At 44.0% G+C, this 23,127-nt stretch overlaps 2 protein-coding genes across 2 annotated transcripts in view; one reads left to right on the forward strand and one right to left on the reverse strand.

Moving 5' to 3' along the window:
* Nucleotides 1-7,359: 7,359 nt before the first annotated feature.
* RAD1 (RAD1 checkpoint DNA exonuclease) lies at nt 7,360-21,954 on the reverse strand. Its single transcript, XM_073620994.1, has 6 exons — nt 21,815-21,954; nt 16,835-17,043; nt 16,044-16,152; nt 11,860-12,118; nt 10,625-10,723; nt 7,360-7,599 (listed from the first exon to the last, which is right to left on the reverse strand). The coding sequence occupies exons 2-6, from the start codon at nt 17,027-17,029 to the stop codon at nt 7,416-7,418; spliced, it is 846 nt and encodes a 281-aa protein (XP_073477095.1). The 5' UTR covers nt 17,030-17,043; nt 21,815-21,954; the 3' UTR covers nt 7,360-7,415.
* A 98-nt stretch (nt 21,955-22,052) lies between these two features.
* DNAJC21 (DnaJ heat shock protein family (Hsp40) member C21) overlaps nt 22,053-23,127 on the forward strand; it is a 36,917-nt gene continuing 35,842 nt past the window's right edge. Inside the window, exon 1 of the mRNA XM_073620978.1 lies at nt 22,053-22,303. Within this exon, the coding sequence (XP_073477079.1) occupies nt 22,207-22,303 (97 nt within the window). The 5' untranslated portion in view covers nt 22,053-22,206. The remainder of the gene's footprint in view (nt 22,304-23,127) is intronic.

Raw genomic sequence — 23,127 nt, forward strand, 5'->3', positions numbered from 1 at the left:
ACACAACAAGGTGAGGGACGTGGCAGCAACAGGTGAGTGTATGCCCGCTAACAGGCGCTGCCATGATGGACCTAAAATGACAGGTGTGGGTATATATAACCAGCGCTGTCTCAACAAAAAATACTCAATTGTATATACAACTTTTATTATAATTCTATAACAGAAGATTAAAATCATATTATGCATGCAAGTTTTATATGACTTTCCAAAAACAATTATGATATAAATAACATTTTTTTCTTTTTTTTTTTAAAGTGCAATCAGTGCTTTGTGCAAAACAAGTTCTTATGAGTGTAGTTGGTAACAATCTTCAAATATCATTGTTATTAATAAGGTGCCAAGCCGTGCTCCCCTCCTATGTGCCCTCACTCACAAGCTCATGATAGGTTAATCACCTGTATTGAAAAAGGGTCTGTTGTTCTCCCAGAGATAGTTGTATTACTTCTCTCCTGGTAATCCAGCAGGTAGGTAAAGCTCCATATATATATATATATATATATATATATATATAGGTATATATTGGGAAATAGAGCCAGACGGATTCCGTAGCATAATTCTATTTTTTATTGGTTAACTACTTCAATACTGTGCACTTTCCCCTCTTCCTGCCCAGACTAATTTTCAGCTTTCAGCACTGTTGGATTTTAACCACTTAAGGACTGGAAGGATTTGCTCCCTTGATGACCAGGCCATTTTTTGTGATACGGCACTGCGTCGCATTAACTGACAATTGCGCGACCGTGTCCTTTTTTTTTTTTTTTCCAAAAATAGAGCTTTCTTTTGGTGGTGTTTGATCAACTCTGCGGTTTTTATTTTCTGCGCTATAAACAAAGAGCAACAATTTTGAAAAAAATAAAAACCTTTTTTTTTTAACTTTTTGCTGTAATACATATCCAAAAAAAATATATAAAAAAATACATTTATTCATCAGTTTAGGCCAATATATATCCTTCTTCATATTTTTGGTAAAAAAATCGCAATAGGCGTATATTGATTGGTTTGCTCAAAAGTTATCACGTCTACAAACTATGGGATAGATTTAGGAACTTTTTACATTTTTAAAAATTTTTATTGTTTCTACTGGTTTTGGCGGAAATCTTCGATTTTTAGCAGGACGGTGACATTGCGGAGGAAAAATCTGACCCAAAATGACACTTTTTGTGGTACCAGTGACATTATTACATTGATCAGTGCTATCAAAATTCACTGATCAATGTAAAAATTACAGTGGCAGGGAAGGGGTTAACACTAGGGGGCGATCAGGGGGTTAAGTGTGTTCCCTCAGCGTGTTCTAATTGTAGGGGGGATGGGCTGGCAGGGACATGACAGAGATCACTGTTCTCGATCACTGGGAACCATAGATCTCTGTCATCTGTGAGAATGGGGATCCGCCTTGTTTACAAAGGCAGATCCCCATTCTGCCTTTGTACTAGGCGATCGTGGGCCACTGGCAGACATCAAGTCCGCCCGACCCGCGGGCACGCTCCTGCAGCAGGCACGAGAGCGCGGCGGTGTGCGCCTGTGCGAAGCACGTACAATGACAACAATCCGTGCAGAAGAGCCAACTTGCCACAGTACAACTGCGGCGGGCAGTCGGTAACTAGTTTAATGATAATTGCGCGGTGATGCAACACTATACCCAAACGAATTATAATTTTTTTCCCCCACCAATAGAGCTTTCTTATGGTGGTATTTGATCACCACGGGGGTTTTTTTTTTTTTTTTGCATTACAAATAAAAAAAGACCGAAAATTTTGAAAAAAAAAAAAACGTTTTCTTTGTTTCTGTTACAAAACTTCTTGTTAAAATAAATAAGTACGCTTTCTCCTTCACTGATGGGCACTGATTAAGCTGCACTGATGAGGCAGTACTGATTGGCACTGATGAGGTGGTACTGTTGATGAGGCAGTTATATGCAGCCCTGAGAGGTGGCACTGATATGCAGCACTGATGGGCACTCATAGGCGGCACTGGGCACTGATGGGCGGCACTGATAGATGACATTGATCAGAAGGCACTGGTAGGCATCACTGATGGGCACAGAGTGCCATCCCTATTGGGCATTGATTGGCATCCCTGGTGCGTCCTTGGTGGGCATCCCTGGTGGTCCTGGGTGGGCATCCTCGATGGGTCTGCACTGATTATCAGTACAGAACCCCCCTGTCAGGAGAGCATCTCTCAGCTCTCATCTACTTGCTCCTGTCAGTGTGAGTGGAGGAAAAGCTATTAAACGGCTCTTCCTATTTACATTGTGATTGGACACAGCTGATCACGTGGTAAAGAGCCCATGTCACAGACTCTTTACCAAGATCGGAGATGTGGTGTGTCAGACTGACACACCACCGACTGCCGCGGGCACGTGCTAGCGACTTATATGACGCCCAGTCAGGATAACTGAACCACTTCCCAGCCGTCATTCTGCATATGACGGGCGGGAAGAGGTTAAAAAGGCACTTACAATATTTTCCTCTTGCACGTGGGCATGTAAAATCACCGCTCTGGAAGCTTGACTCTGCGTTCCAAAGAGCGGACATGACGTAACCGGAAGTGTACACCCGCTTAATGCATTTCTGAATGACGCTTCCTGGCCGGTGCAAAATATTTCCCTATATACAATACATATGAGGAGCTTTACCTACCTGCTGGATTACCAGGAGAGAAGTAATACAACTATCTCTGGGAGAACAACAGACCCTTTTTCAATACAGGTGATTAACCTATTATGAGCTTGTGAGTGAGGGCACATAGGAGGGGAGCACGGCTTGGCACCTTATTGATAACAACGATATTTGAAGATTGTTACCAACTACACGCATTAGAACTTATTGTTCACCAAGGATTGTTTTGCACAAAGCACTGATTGAACTTTAAAAAAATTGAATTCATTGTTATCTATATCATAATTGTTTTTGGAAAGTCATATAAAACTTGCATGCATGATATGATTTTAATATTCTGTGATTATGTTATAGAATTATAATACAAGTTGTATATAAAATTGAGTATTTTTTGTTGAGACAGCGCTGGTTATATATACCCACACACAGGGGCGTTACTAGGTCTACTAAAGATCTGGGGATAGAGCCCATAGCAGCGAAGTAAAGAAAATCATATATATATATATACACACACACACACACAGGAGGTGATGCAGAGGCTGCGGGCATGGTACAGGAGATGTCAGAGGCTGCGGGCATGGTACAGACCACCTCTCTTCATCAGTACAGACCACCCCTCAGTATAGACCCCCCCACAGTACAGACCACCCCCTCCATCAGTACAGACTCCCCTCAGTATAGACCTCCCCCCATCAGTATAGACACCTCCTCAGTGCAGCCACCCTCCTCAGTGCAGACCCCCCCCCAGTGCAGACCCCCATCAGTGCAGACCCTCAAATCAGTATATACACCCCCCTCAGTGCAGACCCCCCCATCAGTATAGACACCCCATCAGTATAGGCACCCCTCTCCCCTCCCATAGCCCCCTGCACATGTCCACCTACATACTATATAGTAAAATGTACAGACCTCAGAACAGCGTTGACGGATATACTGTACACAGTGGTGTGTCCCTCGGGATCCTCTTCCTCCTGTGTGGATGTAAACAGAGAGGAGGGGAAGGCGGCCCCCACCCCCCAGCAACACCACTGCCTCAGGCTCATGCTGTGTCACTCGTGACATCACTGGTTGCTAGACCCTGGGTGGTTCTAGCAACCAGTGCAGTGGCAGAACAAAGTAAAATGGTCGAGATGTTAGTTATCTGCAAGGCGCCCACATCCACCATTGATTGCACCCCTTCCCCCAGTGAGAGACTCGGGGCTATAGCCCCAATAGCCACCCCCTAGCGACGCCTCTGCCCACACATCTTAAAGGAACACAAACCCCTTTCAAATCAGCAGCAGTCTTTCTAATTTCATCACTAAATTCACAAACACATTGTAGTGTGCGGAACAATTTACTTACACTTTTCCTTCCAGACCGAGAGGAGAGAGCATCAAACCGTGAGTTGCACAACACTACACTGACACCAGGTCACGTAGGCACACAATTCACCCCCCCGATCACCCCCCCCCCCCCCCCCAATTAACCCCTTTACCACCTGTCACTGTGTCACCCAGTATAGCAATCAGATTTTTTTTTGATTGCTGTACTGGTGTCATTAGTGACAAAAATCAGTGTTAGGGTAATTAGTCTTAGGCCCAGATAGGTCTAAGGACCCCCCCCCCCAATAAAGGTTTAACCCCTTGATTACCCCGTGTCAACTGTGTTTACAGTATTATGCCCCGTACACACGGTCGGATTTTCCGATGGAAAATGTCCGATCGGAGCGTGTTGTCAGAAATTCCGACTGTGTGTGGGCTCCATCGGACATTTTCCATCGGATTTTCCGACACACAAAGTTGGAGAGAAGATAAAATTTTCCGACAACAAAATCCGTTGTCGGAAATTCCGATCGTGTGTACACAAATCCGACGGACAAAGTGCCACGCATGCTCAGAGTAAATAAAGAGATGAAAGCTATTGGTCACTGCCCCGTTTATAGTCCCGACGTACGTGTTTTACGTCACCGCGTTCAGAATGATCGGATTTTCTGACAACTTTGTGTGACCGTGTGTATGCAAGACAAGTTTGAGCCAACATCCGTCGGAACAAATCCTAGGATTTTGTTGTCGGAATGTTCGAACAAAGTCCGACCGTGTGTACGCCCTATAAGTGTCACGGGTGATGCAGTTTAGCTAGTTTATTTTTTATAGCGTCAGGGCACCCGCTATATTTTACCCAATAAAGGTTTAACCCCCTGATCACCCAGCAGGTGTTCAAAGTTAGGTTTTAGGGTCAGATAGGGTCTGCGTTGCCCCAGGCAGCGTCAGATCAGTGCCAGTACCACTAATACCCACGCACGCACCATACGTCTCCCTTAGTAGTATAGTGTCTGAACGGATAGATATCTGATCCGATCAGATCTATACTAGCGTCCCCAGCAGTTTAGGGTTCCCAAAAAACGCAGTGTTAGCGGGATCAGCCCAGATACCTGCTAGCACCTGCGTTTAGCAAGGTGTTTGCAAAAACCGCATTAAAAACATAACACAGGTGAGTTAATGATGCACTCTTGCTGCATTTTCAATGCATTTGAACGGGGAGGTGCGTTTTTTGGGGGGTTTTTTTAATTGACCAAAAATGCAGCAAGCGGGATTTTTAACATCTCAATGGAAGCCTAATGCCCCGTACACACAGTCGGATTTTCCGATGGAAAATGTCCGATCGGAGCATGTTGTCGGAAATTCCGACCGTGTGTGGGCTCCATCGGACATTTTCCATCGGATTTTCCGACACACAAAGTTGGAGAGCAGGAGATAAAATTTTCCGACAACAAAATCCGTTGTCGGAATTTCCGATCATGTGTACACAAATCCGACGCACAAAGTGCCAGGCATGCTCAGAATAAATAAAGAGATGAAAGCTATTGGCTACTGCCCCGTTTATAGTCCCGACGTACATGTTTTACGTCACCGCGTTCAGAATGATCGGATTTTCCGACAACTTTGTGTGACCGTGTGTATGCAAGACAAGTTTGAGCCAACATCCGTCAGAAAAAATCCTAGGATTTTGTTGTCGGAATGTCCGAACAAAGTCCGACCGTGTGTACGGGGCATTACAGACCAGTGTGAAGACATACATAGAATTTAAAGAGATGCATTTTGCTTGAGCTTTTCTTGCGCTAAAGGCGCAGATAAAATCATATTCATTTAAATTGATGATGATAATTAAAAAGTCAAATTAAATACAATTACATATAAAAATATAAATATTTTTTTAAAACTGTCATTTTCGTGTGTCCAGAAATTTTTGGTTTCGGCACCAAAATTTCCATTCGGTGCTCCTCTATGATGTGGTTAGTTAAACAATCTTTAGAGTTATTGGGTTTGATCCCATTTTAAATGTGGTGGCTGCATTCGTTTTTTCCTTTAATTTTTATCTGGTGATCCTGCCAGTAAATCTGTTATTTTTCAACTTTCTTTAACCACTTGATACCACTTAATAAAATATAATCGTATAATCAGCTGTATATTCTGTGACAAAAAAAAAAAAAAAATCAGCAATGGAAACAAGCGACACTTCTTTTTTTTTTTCCATTTCTTTATTGCTTTTCATTATATCATAATTTAAAAAATCCGAGAAACATTCTCGCCAACACTTAATATGATACACAATGATACAAAAATAATACAAAAATACCTCCCCCCACAAGCGATATTTCTTATTCAATTTTTCATTACCTTTTCTGAAAAGGTGAACTTACACTTGAAAAAAAAAAAAAAAAAAAACTTTCTAAACTTTTGCAAGCAATAGAGAGAACCAATGGGTGACAACTCAACAGCATCCACTTCTGACACAAATATACATTTTGGGTGGACCAACCCTTTAAAAATCTGTCACTGCATTTTATTGATGTGTATAATGTGTGATCATGTGACCCCTTTTATAACAAGCAGCCAATCAAATACTACCAGTGGGATCAGCTTCCATTTGCACACATCCAAATCTGAGCAAAGCTTTGTTTAGAGCCATAGCACAAAGAGGAATAAAGGAAATCCATCGGGCCTTTCATGGAGAGGAGATTGACTACCACATTTTACTCCATCCTGTAGCAGAAGGGGCAGGTCCTCCACACAGGGCCGTGGATAAGGGGGGGTACCACCAGTCCTCCTGTACGGGGCCCAGGCAGCAGGGTGAATCAGATGTGGGCAGGAAGGGCAGGGGGGCAGTTACTGGAACTGATCCCCTCTATGGCTCTCTCTGCGGCAGTTGAAAGCCAGCATCTTCTCCTCTCCCTCCTGCTGGCTTTCAACTGCTGCAGAGAGAGCCATAGAGGGGATCAGTTCCAGTAACTGCCCCCCACCCTCCCTGCCCACATCTGATTCACCCTGCTGCCTGGGCCCCATACAGGAGGACTGGTGGTACCCCCCATATCTACGGCCCTGTGCACCGTACATTTCCCCCCCACCCCCACCCCCGACCAGTGCTACTGGCTTTCCTCTTCTCCTTCCTGCTGGCAGCTGCAAGCATACAATAAGAATCTCCAGGATGAAGAGTGGGGGAAGGGTTCAGTAATTGTGTTATATTGATCAGGACCTTCCTTTCCCGAATTAGCACAATGAGTGATCGGCACTGATCGTTCACTGTGTTCATTCATAACTGAAGCAAAGTAAACTGTAGTCATTTGGTGGGAGGGGCCCTGTGGTTTCTAACAGCAGCCTTGCCTCCATGCCTCTTGTTACAGGAGCCATTTAGATGAATAACAGTCCAAGGAGTGTAGCAACGCAGATCAGACCCAGCACTAAGGATTCTGGGTTGGGTGGCTTAAATTCAATCTGATATTCTGAGGCAGCAGAAGGAAATGAGTCGGGTAAGTCTCTAGGATTCTGCATCCTGCAAGTCTTCATCTGGACAGCAATAATACTCCACGAAGCAGATCTGTCCGTCTTCATTCCTCACCATGTACTGAAGGGAGAGGAAACCTCGGTTATCGGTCCGGATGGACACCTTACAGGACAAGGCCAGAGCTTTGGTGGATGGCTTCAGTAAGGAGATTTTATATCTGAAAGAGATAATTAAATGAGCATTGTCCAGAGTAATCCAGAGTCAAGTTACTACAACTTTTTTTCTATGAACTGCTTACTGTATGTTGGGGGCACATGAGTGGCACAACATGTTATGAAAGGATTACGTACCCATGAGCACACACATAACCCTGTTACCTTAAAGCAGAACACTGCATTTGAGCACCAAAAACCAAAAGAGCTATTTAATTCATTCAGTCATCCATCCATGTCTCCATGCTTTATTTTCTGCCTTCTATTCTACCTTCCAGTAGCAGTCCACCCCCCCCCCCCCCACCCATAAAAATACTTTCCCAAGTCCTGTAGTGATCCAGTGCTGTGCTCATCTTCAGGTCTTCTCTCCCCTCCTTCACAGGCTTGGCTGAGAGCAGCCATTGTCTCCCGCTTCTGTCAGTCAAATCCAGTGTGCCACCATTGGAAGCGGCTTCCTATGGTGAGAAGAGAAGCCAAAAGTGCCAGCAGGAGACCCCAAAAGAGGAGGTTCGGGGCCACTCTGTGCAATACACGTGCACAGAGCAGGAAAGTATGACAGATTTTTTATTTTAATAAAAAAAATAAAAAAAACTTTACAACAGCTTTAATGTGCGTGCAGTTATGCAGGATTAAAGCGGTTGTATACCCGCAGGACAAAAAAAAAAAAAAAAAAAATTACAAAAAAAAAAAAATATTACAAAAAAAAAAAAAAAAACATATTACAAAAAAAACAAAAACAAAAACCTGTAAGGCAAGCGCATACTAGCTCATTATGAAATACTTACCTTAGAACGAGGCGTCGGCATCTCACACGGTCCACGCCTTGGGAGCTGACATTTTGCCCTCGGCGTGTCTTCAAGGTTCGTGGCTCCGGCCCTGTGATTGGCTGGAGCCAGATGACATCACTACCACGCCTGCACGCAGGAGTTTACTTCCCAGCAAGGTCCGGCAGCATCTGCCGGACCTTCACCTGGGCCTTCACAGCGCATGCGCTGCTGACTTTAGCAGCTGCATGCAAAGTAAATATCTCCTAAACCACACAGGTTTAGGAGATATTAATTTTACCTACAGGATAAGCCTTATTATAGGCATACCTGTAGGTAAAAGTTAATAATTTGGGTATACAACCACTTTAAGGTTTTAAAGGATTAATTATACAGGTCACTAAAGAGACAGGATGAAAATCAGATGTACAAAAAAGATAGGGGGGGGGGGGGGGGTGAAAGGGTTAAAAAACTTCAGTTGCAGCTGTTGCTGTACACACGAACTAATCCAATGATTCAGTCATTCATTAGTTCCTCTTTCCTCCATTATAAGAGATAGGGGCAGGCTCACACTTGTGAACAAACTTTAAATGACATCTGTGCTGTGATTGGTCTTCCTATGATGAATCACAGCAATCCCAAGGCACAGAGCCGCTCAGATCAGCTCTGTGCACAAAGCGGTCTAAGGACGGCTCGGTTCAAAGGCATTAATGGGTGCAGCGGCTACCTGACAGTGCTTTATGCAGCGCCATTTATATATACGCCATTTTTTGATGTACTGACATACAAAAGTGGTGAAAACTAAAGTGTATGGAGTATATTTATAAAGCGACATTCTCAAAACATTCACTGCAGATGTATTTTTCAGGTGCATGTGTTTTAAATTACAGTGATTGGCTCCTTTACCAGCTACCCTAGGAAAAAACAAAAATTCTTTTCTAGGGAATTATTTTTTCTGGCTGATTGTTCTTGTTTCTCTGCAATACGCCCCTCGCAGCACAGATACAATTGTCAATGGTGATGTAAAAATCAACGTAAGAAAGTATATACTGTGTGTGTGTGTGTATATATAATACAAATAGACACCCCTGGTGCTGTGCTAACACAAAATTCAATCTGAAATGTCAGCTTCTCCACTCATGGTGGCAATAAACACTTCAATGTTATTATCTGATCAATGTACAATTCAATAAAAACGATCAAATCCGCAAACTACCGAATAAAAATAACTTCACTTCTGATTCTTTTAGACCTGTTTCAGATTGTATCAGGGCGGGATTTTATGAATCAGTTGTTCATGAATACGGTTGTATTCAAAGGGTAACTCCACTTTCATGGGGGGAAAAAATAGCAAATAAAGAAAAAATAATATAGTGCATACCATTGCGACACAAATCATATTGTGATTGAATGTTATTAAAAAATTACCTTTCCTTTTCAATCTGCAGCCGCTCCAATTTTCTGTAAATGCAATATGGCTACCTGGAGGTGTTCTGTACACAGAATATATACAGAACGCCGCCCAGAAATGTAATTTCCTGCTTGTGTGATTGGCCCAGAAGTCTGCACTAAACACAAGTCAGATTTCAGGCATCCCTTGCAACAAAAATTTAATTTTTGGTGAGATACTTTCAATAGGAAATCACGGCTAAAGGGATGCAGACCCAGCAGCTTTCCTCATTAGAGCCCTGCAGGTGCACAGCTGATTGCGAATTTTGAAACCACTCCCATTAGACTCACTCGGCACAGGGGAACAGATAAACACACAGGGATTTCTTCAGAATAACAAAAGGTAGGAATCTGCAACAACGTTTGTTAAAATCCTTGTAATGTACACAGATCACCCAGAGGGGAATAAAAAGTGGAGTTACGCTTTTAAATTGATCAGATTATTAGATTACATGGTGGAAACAGAGATGTGATCGATAACTTATGATCATAAATTCTGATTGTATCTTAACTATCTGTCGAAATCCAGCATATAGATTGATTGAGTTGTCAACCATAGATCAATTATTCTTATTGGGAGAGATCGATCACAAAAGAAAACAGATCTTCGATTGAAAGATGTATGGCCACCTTTAGAGAGTGCAGCCAGGATATGACAGTCATATTACACAAGCTGGCCTTTGTTTCCTTGAAGTTTTCAAGTCACCTGTCTGGCATGGGGGAACTCTGGGGCCAGACGTCCCAGGCAGCGTTAGCGCTCATTATGATGGCCCCCCGCATGGAGTATAAGGCGATGCTGAAAGTCGTGTCATCTCACCTGTTTGTCTGAGTCTCTGTACAGTGGAAGGCTTCTATCAGATCCGAATCCTTAGGGTAGTCCAGGTGAGCACTTCCTGCATTGCCAAATGTTGACAACCTGTGTTATAGACATGATAGCAAGCTTTTCATTAATAATGATCGGACTTCAATACACAAAGTGTAATCCCAACTTACAATGGGATACAACACCAATGTAAGGCTTTATATCATTTTATTACACCTAAAGTATATGTAAACTCTAATGCCCTGTAAACTCTAATTTTCCCATCGGAATAAACTCTGAAGGTTTTTCTGACGGAGTTCCAACGGAATTCCACTGAAACTGTCTTGCGTACACACGATCACACCAAAGTCCGACTGTCAAGAACGCGGTGACGTACGACGGGACTGGAAAAAGGACGTTCAATAGCCAGTAGCCAATAGCTTCCGTCTCGTGCTTGCTTCAGAGCATGCGTCGTTTTTGGTCCGTCGGAACAGCATACAGACGAGCGTTTTTTCCAATAGGAATTGGTTCCGTTGGAAATATTTAGAACATGTTCCCTTTCTAGGCCCGTCAGAATTTTCGTCGTAAAAAGTCCGATGAGGCACACACACGATCGGAATATACGATGAAAAGCTTCCGTCTGACTTTTTCTGTTGGACATTCGTGTGTATGGGGCATAACAATAAATTTCCCTTATTTGTTCCCCTTTGGTCTGTTAAATAAACAAGTGTATTATCAGATCTGCTTTACAAGGGCTAGAGAAAAAAAAAATTGGCATTCATCCAGCCAACACCCTTGTGAGCTGATAACAGTTCCGGGGCAGAGAGCACAGGAAGTTATCAGTTAGCATTGTTCTCTGCTATCTCTGTGGACTACATAACACCTTGAATAGAGGGTGTTATGTAGTCCTAAAACAAATGAACAATCCCACCATTCACACATTTGATGTGGATGGGAGAATCACTCCAAGGAAGCTATTGTATTCTGCCGGTGAGGAGCCTTCCCTGCCGGCAGCATACAATGATTAGTGTTGCTGGCTACAGCCAGTGGTACTGATCGTTCAAGGAAAACCCCAACAGGCTGGTTGTACACAAGTCAATCGATAGACCAGCTAGCCAATATATGGATTGACATTTGTCCGGTGCCTGCTGAATCAACCAAATTGTGATCCATGAATGGCCAGCTTAAGAAAAACATGTTCCTTTGGGCTAGGAAGCAGAGATAAGGAACCTCCCTATGGGCACACACACCTGAAGTATGGCTTGGTGGGGGACATTGTGATCTGCAGGATATCACTGGTCATGTCCAGCTCGGAGAACGCCTCTTTCAGCCCCTCAGACTGCAGAATGATTTTATTGACCACATTGGTGCTACAGAAGTCAAAGTCCAACGTCTCCTCGGGTTCCTGAGTGTTGATTTTACACACGGTCATCACCCCTCCTTCCTCCAGGAACAGCATGAGGGGGTGCCCATAGCCGCGGTAACACATCTTCAGAGCCGTCGGACTGGCTGTAAATGGAGAGAAAAGCGAAAACAAATCAACAAAACAGAAGACTACCCATGTCCAACGCATGCAATGTATTCCGTAGCTGCTGACTATAATGAAGGTAAATGTATCTAATCTGGAAGAGCTATAATGGTTAGATGTATGAAAACCCTACCAAAGAACTCTCTTATTTGTTCCCTTTAGGTCTGTTAACCTTCTCGTTGCGAGAGCTGTTCTTGTATTACTTGCACATGTTTAAAAAATCATTTTTAGGCCTGAAGATTACGTAAAACCCCCAAACCATTATATATTTTTTGAAGGCAGACACCCTAGAGAATAAAATGGTAGGCGTTCCAACTTTTTCTTTACCACACGGTATTAGCTCAAACACAAAATGTTAGTAACAAAATACACTAAAATACATTTTAGGGCACATAAACATAGTGCTGTGAAAAAGTATTTGCCCCTTTCTGATTTTTTTTTTTTTTTTTGCATATTTGCCACACTTAAATGATTCGGTTTATCAATCACATTTTAATATTACAAAAGATAACCCAAGTAAATACAAAAAATGCAGTTTTTAAATTACAATTTCATTCATTAAGGGAAAAAAAAATGTCCAAACCTGGCTGGCCCTATGTAAAAAAAGTTATTGCCCCCCCTAAATCTAATACCTGGCTGTGCCACCCTTGGCGGCAACAACTGCAATCAAGCATTTGCGATAATGGGCAATGAGTCTTTGACATTGCTGTGGAGGAATTTTGTCACTCTCTTCTTTGCAGAATTGTTTTAATTCAGCCACATTGGAGGGTTTTTCGGCATGAACGGCCTGTTTAACTTCTTGCCTTTTACCCCCTTCCTGCCAATTTTCAGCTTTCAGCTCTGTCACATTTGGGATGACAATTGCGTGGCCATGCAACGCTGTACCCAAGACGTTTTTTTAGCATTTTTTGAGACAGATAGAGCTTTCTTTTGGTGGTATTTAATCACCACTGGGTTTTTTTTTCAAAAAAAGACCGAAAATTAAAAAAAAAAAAAAAAAAAAAAGTTTTTCTTAGTTTCCGTTATAAAATTTAGTAAATAAGTAAATTTTCTCCTTCACTGATGGGCACTGATGAGTTGGCAATAATGGGGAGGCACTAATATGCAGCACTGATGAGACGGCACTGAAGGGCACTGATTACCTGTACTGTCTCCCCTGCAAAGAGATGTCAGTTGGTGTGAAGAGAGAAAAGCCGATAACTGGCATTTCCTTGTTTACATGTGATCAGCTGTGATTGGACACAGCTAATCACATGGGTAAAGAGTCCCATTATTGGCTCTTTACCAGGATTGGTGATGCGCCGTGTCCCAGGGACAGCGCGCACCACTGATTGCCGCACCACACGCCCCCCGGAGCGTGCAAGCGCAGCGAGAATGGGACGTCATATGACGCCGTCCCAGAATGAGAGAGCCGCCGCCTGCCCGTCATTTGACAATACGGTGGGTGGGAGGTGGTTAAGGTCACGCCACAGCATCTCAATCAGAGCTCCACCCAAAGGGGGAAGTTCCGCTTGTTTGCACCCTCCACTGCCACATTTGGCACTTTTTGGAGGGGGAGTCGGTAGCTGGTTTTGCCAAGTACCCGCTCCGTTCTCCGGGTAAGATCGCGGCAACGATCTCTGAGCAATTCTGGTAGAGCTGCACGATTCTGGCTAAAATGAGAATAGATTAATGCCCCGTACACACGGTCGGACTTTGTTCGGACATTCCGACAACAAAATCCTAGGATTTTTTCCGACGGATGTTGGCTCAAACTTGTCTTGTATACACACGGTCACACAAAGTTGTCGGAAAATCCGATCGTTTTAAACGCGGTGACGTAAAACATGTACGTCGGGACTATAAACGGGGCAGTGGCCAATAGCTTTCATCTCTTTATTTATTCTGAGCATGCGTGGCACTTTGTCCGTCGGATTTGTGTACACACGATCGGAATTTCCGACAACGGATTTTGTTGTCGGAAAATTTTATCTCCTGCTCTCAAACTTTGTGTGTCGGAAAATCCGATGGAAAATGTCCGATGGAGCCCACACACGGTCGGAATTTCCGACAACACGCTCCGATCGGACATTTTCCATCGGAAAATCTGACCGTGTGTACGGGGCATTAGACTTTAAGTGGTTAAACTTCCTGCATTTACAGGTTGTTGAAAACTTGGTAGACTGCCCAGATTATTTATTTACACAGAAGTTCTATCCCTTTGATCTAAGAAGGAAGCTTAGTTACAATGTTTCATGTTAAAGACTTGGCAGAATGCCTGGATGCTTTCTTTTGACAGCCAAGAGAGCAGATAACCCCCATTATTGGCTTTCAGACAACCTCCCAACCTCAGACACAAACTAATCAGCAGGAAACTTCACTCTGATTATGAAGTCACAAATAATGGAAGCAAACCCTGCAATAAAAAACGCTGCAAACTATGCAACCAGATCAATCTATCCAAAAGTGTCACACACACAAATGGGACCTTCAATATCATGGGATCTTACAACTGTACCTCCAGTAATGTTGTGTACCTCATCCAATGCAAAAGGTGCAGCAAAGGATCTTATGTTGGTGAAACAGGACAGAAGTTGCAAGCGAGGATGAATTTGCACAGACATACCATCAAAGAACATAAAGAAGACAGTTTCTGCACACCTGTGGGACATCATTTCTCACAATCGGACCACACTATAGAAGACCTCAATGTCTTAGTTCTTAAAGGGGGTTTCAGAACTATCCAGGAAAGGAAAACGTTTGAACTAAGAATGATACTTCTTTTTGAAATGAAAAATAATGGCCTGAATTTAGATATTGGTTTCCTTACACATTATGCTAAAGTTTTACGACCGCTCTGTGACTAACATCCCCCTGCATTCCCCCCTAGCTCTCCCTCTGTCTTATCTCACTAACTCTGCTGCTATCTTTATTACCATTGATTTGTATGTGTTTGGTTTTCTCTTTTTTTTTTCTTCTTCTTTAACATTCTGCCTAAAAATTTGTGAATCAGTACTGCTTAGACCTTGAAGAAGGGGACATACCCCGAAAGCTTGTCCTGAAAAATTGTATGTTAGTGCAAATAAAAAAAGTATCACGGACAGTACTCAATTTTCTCTGTCACAATTGCACGAATACGGCTACAATCAAATCAAGCACTTGTTTATATGAAAGAATGGCAAACTCTGCAGGAGAGATTGTCAGGGGGGTTGAATCGAGATCACGATTTTTTAACGATTAATTGTGCAGCTCTAATTTCTGGACTCTCCTCCTTCCCCCGCTGCCTTGCGGGACACACACAGGTCCCAGAAGACGGTGGGACCATACAGAAAGCACAACATGACTCGCGCATGCACAGTAGCAAACTGGCTGTGAAGCCTGAAGGCTTCACTGCCGGTTTCCTGCACCCGAAGCTGATTGAATCGGCTCAGGGTGCTGACATTGCAGGATCCCTGGACAGGTAAGTGTCCTTATATTAAAAGTCAGCAGCTACAGTATTTGTAGCTGCTGACATTTTTTTTTCCCAGGCTGAAGTCTGGACTTTGACTAGGCCACTCCAAAACCTTCATTTTTTTTTTTTTTGAGCCTTTCAGAGGTGGACTTTCTGGTGTGTTTCGGATCATTGTCCTGCTGCATAACCCAAGTACGCTTGAACTTGAGGTCGCAAACCATATTGGCATGATAGGTTCTCTTTATTGAGACATCAGGGGTCTCACCTGCTGTCCATTAAAGCTAATGGACTGCAGATCACACTCCATTAGCCTCCTCCCTGGCCACGGAGATCAGGGAAAGTGACAGCAGAAGCCATAAGTGACATAGTAAAGGTTGCTTCAGGGTTTTTACTAGGCAGGGGAGATCAGCGAATGGATGTTTATTGGTTTTCCTCCCCTTATCCCAGTGTACTACAACCCCCCCCTCCCCCATTACCTGGCACGGCACTTGCACCAAATATGGTCAAACAATCCAGAAGGACGGTGAGATTAATTCGGAAGATCACAGATTCCTCTTGAATGCTGAATTCTTGAAAGATCCCAGCCTGTAAAGAGAGATGCTGAAATGTATATTTATTCCTGCGCTACCATGTAAACGAAGGGCAATGAACGTTGAACTGCTGCAAGCACCGAATATGGGTCAAGCCCAGCCCATACAGCAATAGAAATAAGGTATGTAAAAATTGGTGCTGCGCTGTTCTAAAAAAAAAAAAAAAAAAAAAAAAAAAAAAACCTATGCTGCTAGAGGTAGTAGTACAAAGGTAAATGGACACGTAAAATGATATAAACATATAAAAAAACAGAAACAATATAAGAATAAGTACAAATAATATAGAGCACTTCTATACCCAATAGGTGCAGTGTGATATTCCACAATAATCAGTGGTAATAGCAAAGTGCAAGAAAATCATTCAATAAAGACTTAAGGCCAGATGTGATAAGCATCTTACTGGAAACATTAAAATCAATATACAATCACTAAAAACCTCAATGGATCGTGTAAATAGGCAAAAAACATTGTGCAAAAAACAGCAATTAATAAATTAAATGTGCAACATGCGATCAATATGTGCAAAAATCTAGCAGCATAGGTTTTTTTTTTTTTTTTTTAGAACAGCGCAGCACCAATTTTTACATACCTTATTTCAGTAAAGAGAGATGCCACCATGAAGAGAATACAAAGTGAGAAGGAAGCAGAGATCGCCGATGCTGGACGCACCCCCCCACCTGAATGAAGGCGTTGGCTTGGAGACATTTGGCATTTTCCACTGTGAATTTAAGTCCGTTGCTGGTGGCAAAACAAGCGGCGTGGTCCTTGAAGTTAATGGCCTTCAGGATGTTGGACAAATTGCGGGCGTTGTCAAGGCTGCAGGTAAATACGTACTGGTCGTCCTCCACTTCCGACTGCGACAGGAAGGCCATGGCGAGGAATGACGCTATTGCAAAGAGAGATCACTTTAAACACTTAAGTACCAGTCCGTATACACAACCTCATTACCAGGCCATCTTCCGTGCTCTGATAGTTTGACTGACAATTACTCAATCATGTAACACTGCACCCAAATTTATTTTATATCATTTTTTGAGACAGATTCACACCCAAGGGCCAGATCACACCACATGCAGTCTTGTGTGTTTTTTTTCTGCATCAAAAACGCATGGAAAGTGAGTTATATGGTTTCCAATGGCATAGTTCACACCAGGGCTTTCCAGTTTCAGAAAAAAAGCAGAACGTGCTGCATTTTTCCTGCAATGGACTGTACTGTAACGCAGTAAAACGCATAACAAAAAACACTCTGGAATGCACTGGAGCGCATCAAAAACGCATGGGACCCCAGTACAGTGAAAAAAAAAAAAAAAAACAGGAAAGATATAGAAAAAACACATCTAGAAGGCAGCCGGAAAAACACAACAAAAACGCACTGGAACGCATCAAAAACATGTTGGAAACGCACCTGGAACGGATCTGCAGTGCATTTTTGTGTGGTGAAAACCAGCCCTGATCCTATTCACAACACAGGAAGGGAAGTGCTGAATATTTGTAGATACTACTAGTGTTTACACTTGTGATTCCTGTGATTGGTTCACAGCGTTCGCAAGGTACAGAGTCACTCTGATTGGCTCTGTAGATTGTAACTTTGATCCAATGACAGTTCAGATCACAGCCACTCATGGGCACATTGGCTGCCCAAGTGTGTATGAATGTGGTGTATTCTGATCACTGATCCTTCCCTGTCCTCGGGTGTACAGACCCTTTTAGTCTGCATTCACATCTACATGAAGTAGATATATGTTTCCATGCATGTTCCCAGAACACATAAAAAATGCACATCGGGTTTAACATGATACTAAAGCTAAAAATGCTTTTTAACCCTAAAAAGTGGATGTAAACCCTCACATATACCCAGTGAAGTGAACAGCCTCAGATAATACACAGAGATTAAACAAATCTCCCTACAAAAGTTTCACATGTATATCTGCTGTCTTCAGCTTTATATACTGTTTAGAAAGTGCAGATCGCATTACAGATTTTTCACTTCCTCATTCAGCACTAGCAGTGTAGTATTGGATTACATTGGGAGACAGCTGATTGGAGGAAAGGCACACACCCCCTCTCCACATAGGCGGAGACTTTCAGATCTGTGCTGTGAGTAGAGCAGCTCTCTGCTAATCTTTTTATAGCACCCTCCCCGACACAAAATTTCAGGCTGGTTTTATCTCGGGTGTCAGAGAACTTGTCAGAAGTTATCAGGCTGATAACAGAAGAATGGAGCAGGAGAAATCCACAGGACTCAGTGCTTTGAAGAGAGATAAGAAAACACTGCAGATAGATGTGCCCGGCTCAGATTTCATGAATCGGGTTTACATCCATTTTAATGCATTCCTTGCATTAAAGTAAAAAAACATTTATATTTCTCTGTCCTTTTAGAGGTTACCAGTTTATAGAGTTGCACAGAGGATGTCTTGTGGTAGAATTATTGCTCTCGCTCAGATGTTCTCAGTGATACCGCACATGTGTGGTGCGAATACCATTTACGTATGCGTGGGCGACTTACATTCGCTTCTGTGCGTGAGCATGGAAGTATGGCAATGCTTTTTTTTATTTTTTTTGATCACTTTTATTCCTATTACAAGGAATATAAGCATCCCTTATTATAGAAATAAGGATGACAGGCCCTCTTTATAGAGAGATCAGGGGTCAAAAAGACCCCACATATCTTCTTTACCTTTCATTTTTTTTTTACAGCAAAAAGATCAAAAAAATAAATAAATATTTTTTTTTTTGATCTTTTGCTGTAAAAGAAAAAGTACTTCCAGCCTGGACCAGAAGTGGCGTTATGACGTCCCTGCTGTCCTCCAAGGCCATAGAGGTGATCAGAGAGGACATACTCTTTGATCACCTCTGGGAGCAGCCGGCCGCACCCTCAGATGGTTTCTTGGGCGAACCGGCAGAAACAATAAGCCTGAGAGACACCGGTGAGCCGCAGGAATGCTTTCCAAAGCGGTGAGAGTACACGTTCCATCCCTCCAAAGTGGGGGAATCCCTGATTGTCACCAGAACTGGTGTCCTGATTGGAAGATTTCACCTCAATTCCTGTTCTAAAGACAACCCAAAGTTTGGGATTTCCTTTCATTTTCACTCTGATAATAGTAAACAGGATAAATAGAGCGGGTGGAGCTGGGCCAGCACATACAGTTATTACTCACTCGTTTGGGTAAGGAGAGGACTATGACATGGGGGGGGGGAGCTTGGCCAGCACAGACAGTCATCACACTCACTGGTGAGGAGAGGACTATTAAGGAGAGAGGAGAAGGAGGAGCTGGGTAAGCATGGACGGTAGTGAGGAGAGGACTATGACGTATAAGGAGGGAGGGGAGGAGGAGCTGGGCCAGCATGAATGTTAGTGAGGAGAGAACTATGACATATAAGGAGGGAGGAGGAGCTGGGCCAGCATGGACGGTAGTGAGGAGAGAACTATGACGTATAAGGAGGGAGGAGGAGGAGCTGGGCCAGCATGGACGGTAGTGAGGAGAGGACTATGACGTATAAGGAGGGAGGGGAGGAGGAGCTGGGCCAGCATGGACGGTAGTGAGGAGAGGCCTATGATGTATAAGGAGGGAGGGGAGGAGGAGCTGGGCCAGCATGGACAGTAGTGAGGAGAGGCCTATGATGTATAAGGAGGGAGGGGAGGAGGAGCTGGGCCAGCATGGACGGTAGTGAGGAGTGGCCTATGACGTATAAGGAGGGAGGAGAAGGAGCTGGGTCAGCATGGACGGTAGTGAGGAGAGAACTATGACGTATAAGGAGGGAGGGGAGGAGGAGCTAGGCCAGCATGGACGGTAGTGAGGAGAGAACTATGACGTATAAGGAGGGAGGGGAGGAGGAGCTGGGCCAGCATGGATGGTAGTGAGGAGAGGACTATGACGTATAAGGAGGGAGGGGAGGAGGAGCTGGGCCAGCATGGACAGTAGTGAGGAGAGGACTATAACATATAAGGAGGGGGAGGAGGAGGAGCTGGGCCAGCATGGACAGTAGTGAGGAGAGGACTATAACATATAAGGAGGGAGGAGGAGGAGGAGCTGGGCCAGCATGGACAGTAGTGAGGAGAGGACTATAACATATAAGGAGGGAGGAGGAGGAGGAGCTGGGCCAGCATGGACAGTAGTGAGGAGAGGACTATAACATATAAGGAGGGAGGAGGAGGAGGAGCTGGGCCAGCATGGACAGTAGTGAGGAGAGGACTATGACGTAAAAGGGGGAGGAGGGATCTGACTATGACATATACGGGGGAGGAGGAATCTGACTATGGCTTATAAGGGGGAGGAGGGATCTGACTATGACATATACGGGGGAGGAGGAATCTGACTATGACGTATAAGGGGGAGGAGGGATCTGACTATGACATATAAGGGGGAGGAGGGATCTGACTATGACATATAAGGGGGAGGAGGGATCTGACTATGACGAATAAGGGGGAGGAGGGATCTGACTATGACATATAAGGGGGAGGAGGGATCTGACTATGACGAATAAGGGGGAGGAGGGATCTGACTATGACGTATACGGCGAAGGAGAGATCTGACTATGACGTATACGGCGAAGGAGAGATCTGACTATGACGTATACGGGGGAGGAGAGATCTGACTATGACGTATACGGGGGAGGAGAGATCTGACTATGACGTATACGGGGGAGGAGAGATCTGACTATGACGTATACGGGGGAGGAGAGATCTGACTATGACGTATACGGGGGAGGAGAGATCTGACTATGACGTATACGGGGGAGGAGAGATCTGACTATGACGTATACGGGGGAGGAGAGATCTGACTATGACGTATACGGGGGAGGAGAGATCTGACTATGACGTATACGGGGGAGGAGAGATCTGACTATGACGTATACGGGGGAGGAGAGATCTGACTATGACGTATACGGGGGAGGAGAGATCTGACTATGACGTATACGGGGGAGGAGAGATCTGACTATGACGTATACGGGGGAGGAGAGATCTGACTATGACGTATACGGGGGAGGAGAGATCTGACTATGACGTATACGGGGGAGGAGAGATCTGACTATGACGTATACGGGGGAGGAGAGATCTGACTATGACGTATACGGGGGAGGAGAGATCTGACTATGACGTATACGGGGGAGGAGGGAAGGAGAGGGGAGGAGGGATCTGACTCTTCCTGGAGTAGGAAGGGTACTCCGGTTTCCTCCCACACTCCAAAGCAAAGACATGCTGGTAGGTTAATTGGCTTCTGTTCACAATTGGCCTTGGTATATGAATGTGAGTTGGGGACCTTGCATTGTGGGCTCCTTGAGGGTAGGGACTGATGTGAGTGTGTGATGTACGTGTGGAGCGCTGTGTAAAATTGATGGAGCTATATGGGTACCTTAAATAAATAATAACTGAGCATCTTAATGAGACACAATGTACAGGGATAGGGACCATTGTAGACACACACTCAGGTTGAACTGGTGTCTTTATTCAACCTACCCTACTATGTAACTATGAGTAGTCATATCAGTCCCATTACAAGTGAATACAGAGTCATGTATGGAGGGAACACACAGCACATAAAGATGGGATCTATCCGCCTTCCCTGCGGTCTCTTTATTAGAAGTTCCCTCCAACCATGGGCAGAGATGCTGAGTGCCCCCAATGTGTACATTCTATCACCATCCCCTCCACATACCTCATCCACTGACACCCGCCATGCAGCCCGCACCATGAGTCCCTCTACTTTGTTTTACAAGAGACTGACAACTTCTAATAAAACACGTCTGCATTCCTTTATTGGAAGTTGGCGTAGCCGCCATGTTTCTGTAGTCCTCACTGAATGACAAAAATAGGAAAAACCCCAGCAAACATGGCATTCATACTGGGGACAATGATCGCACACAGACGCGGACCTCAGTCTAAGACGTCACTGACACCCTTTATCGGAAACATAGTTGGCCTGAGGAGGGGTAGCTGTGCGGTTGTCCAGGTAACAGAGGAGGAAGGGAGTACCGGTTGTTTCCTGTTCCGGGTCGGGGGATACACGTGTGTGGAGTGGGGTTAGCCGGGGTCGGTGAAGGGAAAAGGATGCGGTGTCACTACGAGGAGCTCGGTGTGAGGAGGGACTGTACGGACGATGACCTGAAGAAGGCCTACCGGAAGCTGGCGCTGAAATGGCACCCGGGTGAGAGGCTGGGACTGACCCAACTGTAGTAATGGGGGAGGGGGAGGTTTATACCAAATGTACTGAGGGGGGACTGACATCACTGACCTTCTTCTGAACTACCTGCCTGTCATATCCATCCTCTGTCTTCATTACTAGAAAATGTCAACACAACACCCCAACTATATACATCCACCAGTATTACATTCTATCTCTCTCTCTCTCTTTTTCCTCTCTATCTATATAAAATCTCTCATTGTACACGATCTATATATACGTCCCATTATTACACCTGTAAATAAAGTATCTCACAAAAGTGAGTACACCCCTCACACGTTTGTAAATATTTTATTATATCTTTTCATGTGACAACAATGAACAAATGACACTTTGCTACAATGTAAAGTAGTGAGTGTACAGCTTGTATAACAGTGTAAATTTGCTGTCCTCTCAAAATAACTCAACACACAGCCATTAATGTCTAAACCGCTGGCAACAAAAGTGAGTACACCCCTAAGTGAAAATGTCCAAATTGGGCCCAATTAGCTATTTTCCCTCCCCGGTGTCATGTGACTCGTTAGTGTTACAAGGTCTCAGGCGTGAATGGGGAGCAGGTGTGTTAAATTTGGTGTTATCACTCTCACTCTCTCATACTGGTCACTGGAAGTTCAACATGGTACCTCATGGCAAAGAACTCTCTGAGGATCTGAAAAAAAAGAATTGTTGCTCTACATAAAGATGGCCTAGGCTATAAAAAGATTGCCAAGACGCTGAAACTGAGCTGCAGCCCAGTGGCCAAGACCATACAGCGGGTTTAACAGGACAGGTTCCACTCAGAACAGGCC

Source organism: Aquarana catesbeiana, linkage group LG01 (genome assembly GCF_042186555.1).
Source record: "Aquarana catesbeiana isolate 2022-GZ linkage group LG01, ASM4218655v1, whole genome shotgun sequence".
Taxonomy (NCBI): Eukaryota; Metazoa; Chordata; class Amphibia; order Anura; family Ranidae; genus Aquarana; species Aquarana catesbeiana.